Source organism: Callithrix jacchus, chromosome 12, assembly GCF_049354715.1.
Source record: "Callithrix jacchus isolate 240 chromosome 12, calJac240_pri, whole genome shotgun sequence".
In the NCBI taxonomy this organism is placed as follows: domain Eukaryota; kingdom Metazoa; phylum Chordata; class Mammalia; order Primates; family Cebidae; genus Callithrix; species Callithrix jacchus.
The window spans coordinates 40,688,569-40,702,543 of record NC_133513.1 but is presented as its reverse complement, the minus strand read 5'-3'; the positions used below and the strand labels follow the sequence as shown (position 1 = coordinate 40,702,543).

General features: G+C 46.1%; 1 protein-coding gene across 11 annotated transcripts in view; it reads right to left on the bottom strand.

Annotated features, from left to right (window-relative positions):
- FRMPD2 (FERM and PDZ domain containing 2) overlaps positions 1–13,975 on the bottom strand; it is a 123,677-nt gene that overhangs the window by 33,267 nt on the left and 76,435 nt on the right. For all 11 annotated transcript variants that reach the window (XM_035267736.3, XM_078343963.1, XM_003734444.5 and 8 more), the window contains 5 exons: positions 10,119–10,329; positions 5,028–5,128; positions 3,425–3,517; positions 2,618–2,725; positions 2,405–2,521 (listed from right to left, as the gene is read on the bottom strand). In XM_035267736.3, the coding sequence (XP_035123627.1) occupies positions 2,405–2,521; positions 2,618–2,725; positions 3,425–3,517; positions 5,028–5,128; positions 10,119–10,329 (630 nt within the window). The remainder of the gene's footprint in view (positions 1–2,404; positions 2,522–2,617; positions 2,726–3,424; positions 3,518–5,027; positions 5,129–10,118; positions 10,330–13,975) is intronic.

The following is a 13,975-nucleotide window of genomic DNA, read 5'->3' as shown; positions in this document are numbered from 1 at the left end:
CCTCTGGAGCAACACCACACATCTACAACCATCTGATCTTTGACAAACTTGACAAAAACGAACAATGGGAAAAGAATTCCCTGTTTAATAAATGGTGCTGGGAAAATTGTCTAGCCATGTGCAGAAAGCAGAAACTGGACCTCTTCCTGATACCTTACACTAAAATTAACTCCAGATGGATTAAGAACTTAAACATAAGACCTAATACCAGAAAAACCCTAGAAGAAAACCTAGTCAAAATCATTCAGGTCACAGGCATAGTCAAGGACTTCATGATTAAAACACCAAAAGTAAGGGCAACAAAAGCCAAAATAGACAAATGGGACTTAATTAAACTTCGGAGCTTCTGCACAGCAAAAGAAACAGTCATTAGAGCAAACCGGCAACCCACAGAATGGAAAAAAATTTTTGCAATCTACCCATCCGACAAAGGGATCCTAATATCCAGAATCTACAAAGAACTAAAACAGATTCACAAGAGAAAAACAAACAAATCCATCCAAAAGTGGACAAAGGATATTAACAGACACTTTTCAAAAGAAGACATATATGAAGCCAACAAGCATATGAAAAAATGCTCATCATCACTGGTCATTAGAGAGATGCAAATCAAAACCACATTGAGATACCATCTCACACCAGTTAGAATGGCAATCATTAAAAAATCTGGAGACAACAGATGCTAGAGAGGATGTGGAGAAATAGGAACACTTTTACACTGTTGGTGGGAGTGTAAATTAGTTCAACCATTGTGGAAGACAGTGTGGCAATTCCTCAAGGATCTAGAAATAGAAATTACATTTGACCCAGCGATTCCATTACTGGGTTTATAACCAAAGGACTATAAATCGTTCTATTATAAAGACACATGCACACACGTTTATTGCAGCACTGTTTACAATAGCAAAGACCTGGAACCAACCCAAATGTCCATCAATGATAGACTGGACAAATAAAATGTGGCACATATACATCACGGAATACTATGCAGCTATAAAAAATGATGAGTTTGTGTCCTTTGTATGGACATGGATGAACCTGGAAACCATCATTCTCAGCAAACTGATACAAGAACAGAAAATCAAACACCACATGTTCTCACTCATAGGTGGGTGTTGAACAATGAGAACACTTGGGCACAAAGAGGGGGGCATCACACATTGAGGTTCATTGTGGGGGTCTAGGAAAGGGGTAGTGGGAGGGAGGGGAGGGGAGGGATAATGTGGGGAGAAATGTCAGGTACAGGTGATGGGGAAATGGTGGCAATAAACCACCTTACCATGAATGCACCGTGCAACAATCTTGCATGATCTGCACATATACCCCAGAATCTAAAGTACAATTTAAAAATATATATACTTTACTCTTAGGTTGATCAGGAACATGTTCATCAAGTAACAACAGCATGCTTGCCATGCAATTTCAGCTTTAAGAACAGGCCAGGCGAGGTGGCTCACACCTTCAATCCCAGCAACTTGGGAGGCAGAGGCAGGCGGATAATGTGAGGTCAGGAGTTCAAGACCAGCCTGGCCAACATGGAAAAACCTCGTCTCTACTAAAAATACAAAACTAGTTGGGTGTGGTGGTGCACACCTGCAATCCCAGCTACTCAGGAGGCTGAGTCAGGAGAATCACTTGAATCTGGGAGGTACACTCTGCAAGAGAGCCAAGATCGTGCCACTGCACTTCAACCTGGGTGACAGAGTGAGACTCTGTCTCAAAAAAAAAAAAAGGAAAACCAAATACCACATGTTCTCACTTACAAGTGGGAGCTAAATAATGAGAACCCATGGTCACAAAGAGGGGAACCACAGACACTGGGGCCCACTCGAGGGAGGAGGGTGGGAAGAGGGAGAGGATCGAGAAAAACAACTATTGGGCACTATGCTGAGCACCTGGGTGATGAAATGGTCTGTACATCAACCCCTGTGACACGAGTTTGCCTGTAATTACAAACCTACATGTGTACCCCTGAACCTAAAATAACAGTTTAACAAAGAACAGTTCCTGTCTCCTCCCCATCTGATTCCTATACCTAAACCCAAACTATAGAAACCCTAGAGAAGCCACTTTCAACAAGGACTTTGGGTGTCAATAAAAAGGTCCTCCCTGCCATGCAAGGAGAGTTGACAGAAAAAAAGAAGTGGCCATATCCAGCTGTGTCTATCAAAGCATTAGAGTAGGTTACTCCCTTTCAGCAAGACATGGATGGCAACACCCATTCTGCCCCTGAAATTGCAAAGCTTGTTGATTTGTGCCACTACACTGCTTCTTTGCAAACCAATACCATGAGGAAAGCAATACAAAAGACTTACATGGACTTCGAGGTCTAGTACCTCACAGTAGTCATGTACTCCTGAAAACAGAGGAGGCTCTTCAGCTCCTGAGAGCAGTTAAAACATACCTTTTGACTGAGAAATGATTAATTCTATATTGTCAGGGGAATTCTGGATCATCCTAACAGCCATGTTGAACGTGAAGCCCTCCAGACTGATGTGATTCAGGGCTAGTATCTGCCCTCCTGGAAAAATAAAATATCTCAATCATCTTTCAGAGGAAATAAAAAAAGAGTGGTTTCTTAAAACAGTATCTCTTGTGATTTAAAAAGAAGATGTACCCGGTTTGATCGTTTTCGCTTTTTCTGCTGGTCCTCCAGGTATAATAGAAGATATAAAAATACCAGGGTCAGCCTGGCCTGAATACTCTCCCTCATTAATGACAAAACCTGTAATCCAAGATGATAGTCCATGATAAGATGATACTTAGTGATTCTGCTGTTCAAAGAGGTTAAGCTATTTCCCTGATATCACACAGCTACCAAGTGGCATTAGCTGATAGTTACGGCCAGGTCTTCTGATCCTCAAATAGAGGATCCTTTCTACTTTGTCATGATACTTGGAGAAAAGTGGATTGTTCCCCATTAGTAAGCGCAGCTAAAGCTGGGAACACAAACCACCAATATGTACTGGATTTTGCTCCAGTAGATAATGAGACATGGGAAAGAAATGACTTTTGATCAAGTGCCTGTCTCCATACCTTGTTTCTTACACACTTTTAGGGTCTTAGAGGTGGTCACTAGTAAGAGGTGAGAAAAACTGACTCTTCCTCTCCATCTCTGACTAGAGGCAAGTTGTTACATGGTATTGGGGAAATAATCTTTTTCTATATTGTGCTCGGATGCACCCCAAAATTGTATCAGGCCTAAAAGAAAAACTTTGAAACAAAAGTCTCATTGCTCTTTAGGGACACTTAAAGGAATTACCAAAAAAAAAAAAAAAACAACCAGAAGTGATTACTAGAAAAGGCAAACTGGGAGAGGCGGGGTAGGAATGGGGCGTAGACAAGTTGAAAGAGAAGACAGCACACACCTCCCCACTTTGCCCAGCAGTATAGACTGGGCCTCACCTGCAGGGAGCCCTCTTACCAAAACCACGATGTGGGTCACGTTTCAGTGTCACATGCACTATTTCTCGGCCTGGTTCAGCCGTAAAGCTCTTCCTCCTATTATTCTGTGACCCTAGAGGTGGAATCAGAGCACCACATTATGCTTTTCCCCCAATTATTTGGGAGCTCATACAAAAAGAGTGAACAGTATTTCACACACATGCACACACACATTCACACATCCCTGAAAATGAAAGTAGTTCACATTCAATCTCCCAGCAGTGCTGGGAATCGACCCCTGAACACACACTCGCATGAGCCTCTCTGGAGTGTCACCCAATGTTGCTCAAGTTCCAGCTTAAAGAGCAGGGGCAAGAAGAGGGTGGGCTATGGTACTTCTTTTCTATATGACTTACTGTAGATATTTTTTTCTGCATTGGTTTTAGGACAAGACAGAGGATGAGCAGAGATGTGTCAGACTTGCTGATAGTGAAAACAAAAATGAAAGCTAAAACAGAGCTCAAGCAGCAAAGCCTTCCCATCCCAAGCCTCAAATAACCAGGGGTGATGAGGTGCCAGAAGCCCAGCCTGTGTGCCCTGGGGTCTTCCCCCCGCTTGGATCATGGAGGAGCCCCAGACAGAGTCCTGAAGCTGTTCCTAGAGAGCTGGAGTCCTGGGGTGGGGCACTTCAGCGTGTGTCGCAGCGTACTTAGGAAAATCCCCAAATGGTGACCCAACACTGCAATCCTTCTGCATCTCTCCCTCCCGGCAGGACCTTGGCGGAAATTGGCAGACAGTTACTGGTAAAGAGTTGCCTGAAAGTTTTCCCAATTGATACGGTTTGGCTGTATCCCCACCCAAATCTCAACATGAATTGTATCTCCCAGAATTCCCACATATTGTGGAAGGGACCAAGGGGGAGGAAATTGAATCATGGGGCTGGTCTTTCCCAGGCTATTCTCGTGATAGTGAAGAAGTCTCATGAGATCTGACGGGTTTATCAGGGGTTTCTGCTTTTGTTTCTCCCTCATTTTCTCTTGTTGCCCTCATCTAAAAAGGGCCTTTCACCTCCCATCATGATTCTGAGGCCTCCCCTGCCATGTGGAACTGTAAGTCCAATTAAACCTCTTTTTCTTCCAAGTCTTGGTTATGTTTTTATCAGCAGCATGAAAATGGACTAATATACTGATCCAACCCCCAGGCTGAATGCTCATTGAATGTCAGATCTCTTTGTCCTTACATTCAATGGAGAACTGGCGAGGAGGATGCATGGCAGAAGGGACTGCCGTCTACTCTGTGTGTGTTTTCTGGTGAATACTGGGAGGTGATGTGCTGGCCTGCATGAAGAAGCATATCTACAGTGAATGATGCCTTTTTCTGAACACGCCCTCCATAGCAGGTATTGTTCCTTCTGGACAAGAGTGCTGGGATTGTCTTCACCGGAGCTAACGCATTTCAGATCCACATACCCAGCCAAAGCTAAATGTCTCTTCCCAACCACATGTCGTTTGAAAACAATTCAAAAAACAAAAAGATTGCAAACATTGCATGGGAAGCAAAATGAAGTGGTGGTAAAAGACTCTAAGCAAGCTTCCTGTGTAGGGTTTCCTCTACCCCAGACCTGGCTGTGGCCTGGTCCGTACCTGCATGCATGCCCTGAACAAGTGGCCCAGAGAGAGAGTCCCAGGCCGTTGGCTTCTGAATCACACAGGCACTCTTCAGCTGCTCCCGGCCAGTGCAGGGGCTGCAGGGGAAAAGACAATGAGGTTAGAGAAGGTGGCTCAAGGAGGCATTTCTGAGTATGTCTGGTGGCCTGCAGAGGGCAGACTGGCCTTGTCCAGTCATCCAGCAGCTCCTCAGAGCTGATCTAGTTAACAGGAGGGCACTGGGAAGAATGGCTCTAGGATTTTTTTGTGTCAGAGGGGACACTGAGGTTATTCAGCTTCATATGGGCTTCCTGCTATGTGCAGGATATGCAGCCCTGCAAAACCTCCATGTTTCAACCATAAAATAAGAATAACATTCCTACTTCTCAGGCTGTAATGGAGCCGAAATGAGAAAATAGGCATCAAACACCAGCACTCTTAGTGGTTGTTGATGTTTTGTTGTTTGCTCCTGTTTTCAGCTGAAGGCCTTCAGCCGGGCCAGGCACCCTCCACACCCTCCACACACCATGTGCTCAAGGGCTTCACGGGGTCACTGACCTGCTTGATCATTGTATACGCTTGTGTTGGGTGCTGCCTGATCATACCATGCTGTGAATAAGAAGCATTCATGCAGGCATTCAACTGGCCCTGACGGAATGTGCCGCATGCTAGTAAATAAAGAATGTACTAGGGGCTAGCAGAATAATGAGTCAAGGGAGATGTTGCCCCAGCCCCAAGGTCACTCTGCACAGAGGTAAGTGACATTCAGAAGTGAGCAAAGTCTAGAGTGAGAGGGAACAATTGATGCAAATCTGTGGGTCTCAGAGCCCTGGAAAAAGCCAGCTCTGGGCCTCTTGGATGGCCAAACACCTGAGCAGATTCAGCTTCCCTGGTTACCCAGACTGACCCCACCCCTCAGAGCCCCACAGCCATCCTACAGCTTTAAGCAACTGGACCATGGCAGGGGACGCTGGCATGGACAGTTTCCCATGAACCCTTCCCCTGTTGCCTTGGAGCTGTGACGGCAGGGGTTCTCTGCGGGGAGCTTGGCACTGTACAAAGAGGCTGCAGTCAGAAAGCAAAGAACAGGAGCAGCGGTGGGGGAGAAGTGTAGCAGTGTGGTGGGGTACAGCACAGCGCAGCTTTGGAGGCTGGCAACAGGTGAGGCCTCCCTCTAACTTGGCTCCTGTTTGTGCTTGCCTTGCAGGACAATTGACCCACATGACTGAGAACCCCAGGTATCAGGCCTGGGCTCCAAGGCGCTGAGCATAAGGGTTGGCCCCGTCCTCTGGGAGTCCCCAGCCTGCTGTGGGATTTTGGCAGATGCTTTTCATGACTCTTAGAGACAGTCAAAGTGCCCGAGGAGAGGCAGCAACAGGGTGCTCATGTACTCAAAGGATGGCAAAATCCCCACAGTCTGAGAGGAGCCATGAGGCTGAGGCAGCCTTCTGGTGGCTTTTAGGGAAAAGGAAGGGCTTTTCCGGGCCCAGATTTCTATGGCCTATGTAATCTGGGCCACACATGCAACCCTTTAGTGCTTAAAAGCCAATCACTGTCAGTCACAAAAGGACGAAATGTGAATGATTCCGCTCATCCGAGGAACCTCTTATCAGTCAGTCACATTCATAGACCAGAAGGAGTGAGGCAGTTGCCCGGGCTGAGGTGGGTGGAATGGGAGTCACATGGAATGTTTGCAGTTTCAGTTTGGGAAGATGGACAGAGCTCTGGGGATGGACTTCGGTGATGGTAGCACAACGTTATGAATGAACTGCATGCTACTGAAGTGGACATTTACAAGTGGTTAGAATGGTAGATGATATATCATGTGTATTTCACCACAATTTAAGAACATTTTTAAATGCAAACTTTTAAAAAATCCATTTACTGAAAGCTTCCCCTGCCAGCTTCAGAACTAAGGATGCACCAGGCACAGTGCTATTCTGGAGAAGTTCCATGTTTAACAGCAGACACAAGCATGTGGGTGTCAGGGTGGAAGGGACAGAGGGCACTGCCCTAACTGGAGCCAGGGACAGCGAGGAGCCACACCTGAGGCAGTGGGGAAAGGTTTCAGAGAAGCAGTGATGTGAAGTCAGAGGTCAGTTTCCAGGGGTGGGAGGGCAGCCAGGAACTGTACCTCAGGGCAGGCAGCCACCGGCACCTCTGTTCCAAGAGGTGTTGTGTAAACTACTACTCAGGAATGCCACTGGCGAGGGGGTCCTGCCTCCACATGTCAGCCTTCCCACCTGTGGTCAATGCCCAGGCTCAGGCCAGCAGCTTGACCTGCTCCTTCCCACAAAGACCCCATGTGAGCCACCTCTCCACCAGCCTGTGAGCTCATGAGGTAGGGGCGGCATCTGTCCTGCTCACTGCCGAATCCTCCTCACCTGGCCCAGGGCTGGCACACAGTAGGTGCTCAATCCATTTTTCTAGTAAGAAGGCTAAGGAGGCCCACGTTCATGGTGTTCCTCCACTTCCTCTCAAGGGGACCAGATCCTACTCATCAGTCAAGGCCTTATGCCACACTCCCCGCACAGCCCTCCCTGGTGCCCTTGTTTGGAAATGGCGGCGCTGTTCATGGAGCCTCACACTGTGTTTGAGACCAGCCCATGTTCAGCTCTTATAACATGGTTTAACTCCCACAGCCACCCAGTAGGGAGGCATGACTATTACCACCACTGAATGAAAGAGGAAACTGAAGCCCAAGGTGCTGAATAACTTCCCTGAGGTCACACAGCACTAGAGAAGGGGGCAGGTATTGGTGAAGGACTTCCATAATGCGGGGATTGATCCAGAACCCTGTCAGAAGGGGTCCTTGGCAAAGTGGCTTCTGTACCATGACAGAAACGCTAAATGTCTCATCTGCATCACTGTCACAGCCCTTGGCTCACCACAGACTTCAACTGCAGCTGTTGGGGGTGGTTCCAGAGGAGCTTAGGCTCAGCTCATGCTGAGAGCATCCTAGCTCAGGTGTGGCCCTCTTTCTGCTCTAGAGATTCTTGTCCATATTGGGAGTCATCTCCTCCACCCCCAATATTTCCACCTTATCCAAAAGCATGAGAGAGTCCATGCCTCCCAATCTTCAACCAAAAGGAAGTGGGAGCCAGTACATGGTGTTCGCCTCCTGTCCTGCAGTTCTAGGAGGCCTTCTGCATACTTCTGTGGAGCTGAACCCTGGTTGCTCTCAACAGCTACCTGGTGACTCCCACCCCTGTGAGCACTTTGTCTGCTTCCTCAACTCACTCTCCCACTCACTCCTTCCTGGCATCACCTCCACAAAAACATACCCACACCCAAACCATTGTCTCAAGCTGTGCTTCTTGAGGGTGGGATAGGGGGAGTCTTCCAAGAACTCAAAAGCCTAGCAACTAGGTTTCTCTTTTCACCCAAGGGTTACGAGCAACTTCTGATGTGAGTTATTAAGGGTCATAAAAATTTGGCATTTGTAAACTAACATTAGAGCTGTGCTGGATTTTACAGAGGGTCGAATTCAGCTTTCTATCAAGAAGGCCAGCTACCATGCAACACTGAAAAGCCCCTACTGTGTGTGACCACTGGCCAGTCGCCGGAAGGGCCACGGACCTCAGGAAGGATGCTTTGCAGGCAACACATCCTTAAGATGGCCTTGAGCTAGTCATGGCTTCTTCGGCCTTTTAAATGATGAAGTACTATAAGGTGCCATTAGTTTGAGTGACAGATGAAAGCTGCCCACAAGTTCTTGGATAGTCCTACCTCAAGAAGAGGAGTCTATTTCTTCTCCCTTTGAATCTGTGCTGAACTGTGATTACTTTAACCAAGAGTACGGTAGGAGTGACCCAATGCTAGCTTCAGGTCTAGATTTGAAGAGAACTGGCAGCTTACTTTTTGGGCTCTTGGAGCCCTCCTGCCATGCAGAACCTTGCTGAAGACCCCACATGGAAAGGGGTCGAGACTACTCATGGAGGGAGAGGGGCTCCGTGAGCACTGCATCCCAACCATCCTCACCAAGGAACCAGCCTGTGAGCAAAGTCATCTTGGATCCTCTAGACTGGTTGAGCATCTGTTGGACCCCTGTCAACACCACATGGAGCAGAAGAATCCCCCAGCTGAGTCCTGCCTGAATTTCTAATCCAGCTCATTGTGAGATGGAATAACACAATGGTCATTGTTTTAAGCCGCTATGCTTTGGGGTCAGTTGTTACACAGCAATAGATGCTCCAAACAGTTTTGCACACCACTGTTGATTTAGTTTGTGGTGCACAGCAGTGCACATTTGGATCACCAGAATTGGGGGCAATAATTTTCTAAGCATTACTTTAAGATGATAGTTATGGATATAGATACAGGTATAGATAATATAGAGATACACATAGGTTTTCAATTCAAATGAATCATCCTTAACCTACTTGCTGAAGTAGCTGGAAAACTCATTCCAAAAAATGGCTCCTTCATTGGTCATATGCTGCCTGGGAATCTGTGCTATTTCTAGAAATTGCAGTGTAAATGTAATCCAAGTCCTAAGCTATTTTTACATTTATGAATTGTTTTGTCATGCAAAGTTGCATTTGTAAGCTCATTATTTTTACATACAAATTTAAATTATAAGCAACCCATCAAAAGGACAGGTAGCATGGTGTAGAGGGTAGGAGTCTGACTCTAGGGCCAGCTGCATGTGTTCAGATCCTAACTCCTAGATTTCCTCTCTGTGATGTGATGAGAACAGCAGAAATACTTAACAGAGCTGTAAGACTTACGTTAGTTTATGTGTACACACGCTCAGAACAGCACCTGGCTGGCGTTAAGGCCAATGGGGCTTAATGCAACTTACTTATTTGTCATCTCCAATTTCATATTATCATCTAGTTCTTTCTTCATCAAAAGATGGGAGCATCATAGAAGAAGGAACGGGATGTGTGCCCTAGAGTGTTTAACATAGACTTACCCGACAGCTGGCCTTCTGTAAATCTCTGTGGAATTGGTTGACAGTTACCCAATAAATACATACTTTTCTTAGACATCTAACATTTTTTAAACAATTTCTGCAGTACAGATCACTGCAGAGCCTCAAGCACATGGTGGTTTCGGCCCAGAGAACAAATGTGTCACACCCACCTGCGCCCAATGCCATCTGCTCCAGCCTCCTTGCTGGTGTCCACGTTGAAGTTATCCAGTGATGTACTCAGCAAGCCTCCTGCAGCATCCCGAAGCCTGGATGTGAACAACTCATTTTCTGAGCATGACAATCTCTGAATCCAAATGAGAGGTTTAGACTGGGCCTGGTGTGCAGGACTCAAATTGGCCATTTGCACAAACTTATCATGGTCTGAATTTGGGGAGAAAAAGATAGACATACACACACACACACACACACACACAAAAATGATGCTGGATCCATTGCTCTGGTGGTTGTAACATATCACTGGACCCCCACTCTCCTCCTCCTTTCTTTTTCTGCTGGTATTTTGTCTCCTGCGATAATCCCTGGGAATGCAAGTTCTCCTCATTAGCACTTGCTAATGAAAGAAACCTCAGAAACAGAAAAAGGAAGAGACAAGATGCTCTCTCTCCCCCTGAAGCTGACAGGACTCAAAGCCAAGGAGGCTGTTTAAATGGGTGCTAACCCTAGAGCATTTGCAGGCATGTCGGGCTCCCACAGAGCCTCCTGTGAAATCAGCTGCCCCATCCCCTTCTGCTTTCTGCTTTTACAGATCTGTCCTCCCAAACATTCTAACAAATGTCCTTCCAAATCTCCTGGGATCCCAAGATTAGGCTCTGCTCTGTGGAGTACAACCTTTCATCTCTACAGAGCTTAGTTTGCCCTGGTAATCATATTTAGTGCAAGGTCCTGTTTCCTGAAATATAATAGGATGTGTTGGGTCCCTCCAGCTTTGACACTTCCGTTTCTCCTTTCATGCAGAAATGTCTTGAACTTAAGACCATACATGTGAGTAATTTCCCACTTCACTATTCATGTTGTTCATTTAAAAAAATGGGATTTAAAAAATAGAGCTTACAAGTTAATGAGGCTTTACATAAAGCCAAGTTAGTATTTTAAGAAAGGAAAACAATGACTACATTCTGACCATCTGCGTCGTGTTAAAACCAAGAAGGAAAGAATGGTCAGACACATGGTAGTGGTGTGGCTCCCAGTTTCTGTGTGTGTGTGTGTGTGTGTGTGTGTGTGTGCGCGCGCACATGTACTTCTAGGGCCTGGTGAAGTGCCTTCACTTCCAGGATATCCACGGGCATATATTTCTTTAAACAGACCTCCCTCTTATTCCTCCAATGGTGTCTGGTTCCTTGCCAGGGCTGTGCTCACTGAAAAAGCCAGCCTTTAAAAAAATACTTTGTGAGAGTTTTCTGCATGCGTGAAGCATTTTGGTACCATCACTCACATACGGTAGGCAAAAAGCAATGGAAGGATATAAGTAAATTAAATGTGACCTGCAGCTTTTGCACAAATTGCAGAATATCTTACTCCAGAGCTTGGCCTTGTTCAGAAACAGCAACAACAGCAGTAATGGCAACACCAACCACTAATATTTGCTGAATGCTTATTATGTGCCAGGCATGGCAGGAAACACATTATCTGCATTGTCTCATTTAATCCTCACAATAACCCTATGGGGTAGATATTATTAGACTCAATTTATAGATCATGAAACTTGGGGCTAAGATAGTGTTAATAATTTGCTCATGGTCCCAAAGCCAGTAAGTGGTAGGGCAGACTCATACTCAAATCTGCAGACTCCACAGTCCACACTGGAAAATGGTTATGCTGAGGACACAAAAGCAATGACAGCAGCAGGGGAGATTGATCTGAGACACGCCCAGCCTTCTGTCCACCAGGGCCCAAAGGAACAGTGACCTTAGACTTAGTTACGATGGATATTAATACCCACGGGGGGGATATTCTAGGCAGAGTCAGTGGAGGCAGGATCTCAGCTCAGAGAGGTTTAGCGGGTTTGAAGCATGACTGTACAGAGACTGTGATTACAGGAAGCAGCCATTCCTTAGAGGCAGAGGACTCACAGAAGTTAGCAGAGGAGAGAGAGCTCAAGGGCCTGTGAGATGCTGGAAAGCACCTGGAGTCTGAGGACGAAGCTCGGTTAACAGGAGAGGGGCCTCTTAGTGAGGTCAGGAAATGGGACCCTGGGTGTCAAGCACTCAGCATCAGGGACTCAGCCTGCAGCTGTGGGCTGGCGGGGCTGCTGGTGAGTGCCAGTGTCATCGCCAAGCCTCAGCTTCATGGGGCTGACTGGGTGGACAAACTGTGGAGGGGGGATTTGTTGGAAGATGGGAGAGAAAAAAGTAGATAGCCTTTCAAGAACGGAAGGAAGCATTGCCAAGAATGTCCCAAAGCCACTGGCGATTCGAGGACAGTGGACGGTTTCTATTCCCTTCTGTAGGTGACCGGTAACATAATTGTGGAAATAAGCCTGAATCCATCTGCATGTCAAGGGCTGAAGTCCCAGTCAGTTACAAAGGCACATGATACACTCAGAGTGAAGGGCCACGAAGAAGAGACCCAGAACAAGATTCTGGGCGGCTTATTGCAAATCTGCTGTCTTACAGCCTTCTTGTGGAAGTGCCGAGACCATCCCTGCAGCCCCCAGGCCACGAGAAAGGGCTAAGCAAAGGCCCATGGGCCCCACTCTGCAGGGCTGACAGATCCTGCCAGATTTAGTCCTGAAATTATGCATTTGTAAAAGCTCAGTGATCTGCCTTTCTCCTCAAGGAACCAAATATAACTATAAAGTAAGGAACAAAATATAACTATAAAGTAATATGCTTATTGAGACAATTCACAGAAGAATGACTAAGAAGCACTTGGAAAATGCGCAACTGCTCAAGAATCAAAGGACTGCAAAATAAAGCCACAGTGAGAAATCACTTTTACCTATAAAATGAACAAAGATAAATACGATGATGTCTATCCCAGCAAGGATGCAACAAAACAGGCAGGACAATACTGGACTTGAAAATGACACTCAGGAAAACAGCAGTCACCTTAAAAATGCCCTGCACTGGCACCCAACAATTACACTCTGAAATCTAGCTAACGAACCGATATAAAATATAGAAAAGTATTTCTTCCAATAATATTTATCATATTATTTGTAATACTGAAAAATAAAAAGTGAACTAAATATCAAAAATGGGAAGGGTTTAGTAAATGATAGTAATTCCCCATAAATCATCCATTCATTCATCAAAAAGCATGTATTAACCACTTCCCATCTGACACACCTCTGTTCTGTGCTGGAGCTGCTCTTGTGGAACTCACAGTCCACTGCTGACTATAGGCAGTCATATCCACAAATAAAAATGGCAGAATAGTACAGATGAGAAGACAGAGGTCTGCACAGGAGAGAAAGTGGCACATCCACCTAGGAAGAGCCATCTGGGGGCAATCAATCAGGAAAGCCTTCAAGGAGGAGGTTATCTTAAATTTATTTACAGAGAATTTGGCTTATCTGGGTGGTCTGAGCCAGGAAGGGGTTGGGAACAGCGCTGTAGGCAGAGGCCACTCTGGGCACAAAGGCTCTGGAAGCTGAGCCTTCCTGGTGTGCTGAACAGCCTGCAAGCTGGCATGTAAACACCCAGAGAGCAGAGAGGAAGGGTCAAGGAATATGGCAGGGTTGGGATCAGAGTGGGAAGAGTCTGCCATGCCATTCTAGAAGAAGAGGTTTGAGCTCGTCCCCATAGACAGCAGAGAGGAAGTGTCAAGGAATATGGCAGGGTTGGGATCAGAGTGGGAAGAGTCTGCCATGCCATTCTAGAAGAAGAGGTTTGAGCTCGTCCCCACAGACAGCAGAGAGCCATTAACAAGTTTTCAGTACAGAAGAACATGATCGGATTGGTCCTTTTGAAAGGTCACTCTGCAGGCTGAGAAGGACAATTATCCGGGACACGAGTACCAGCAGCAAGCCCATTATGTGAAGTGCCTATACTTCAAGGATATGAGA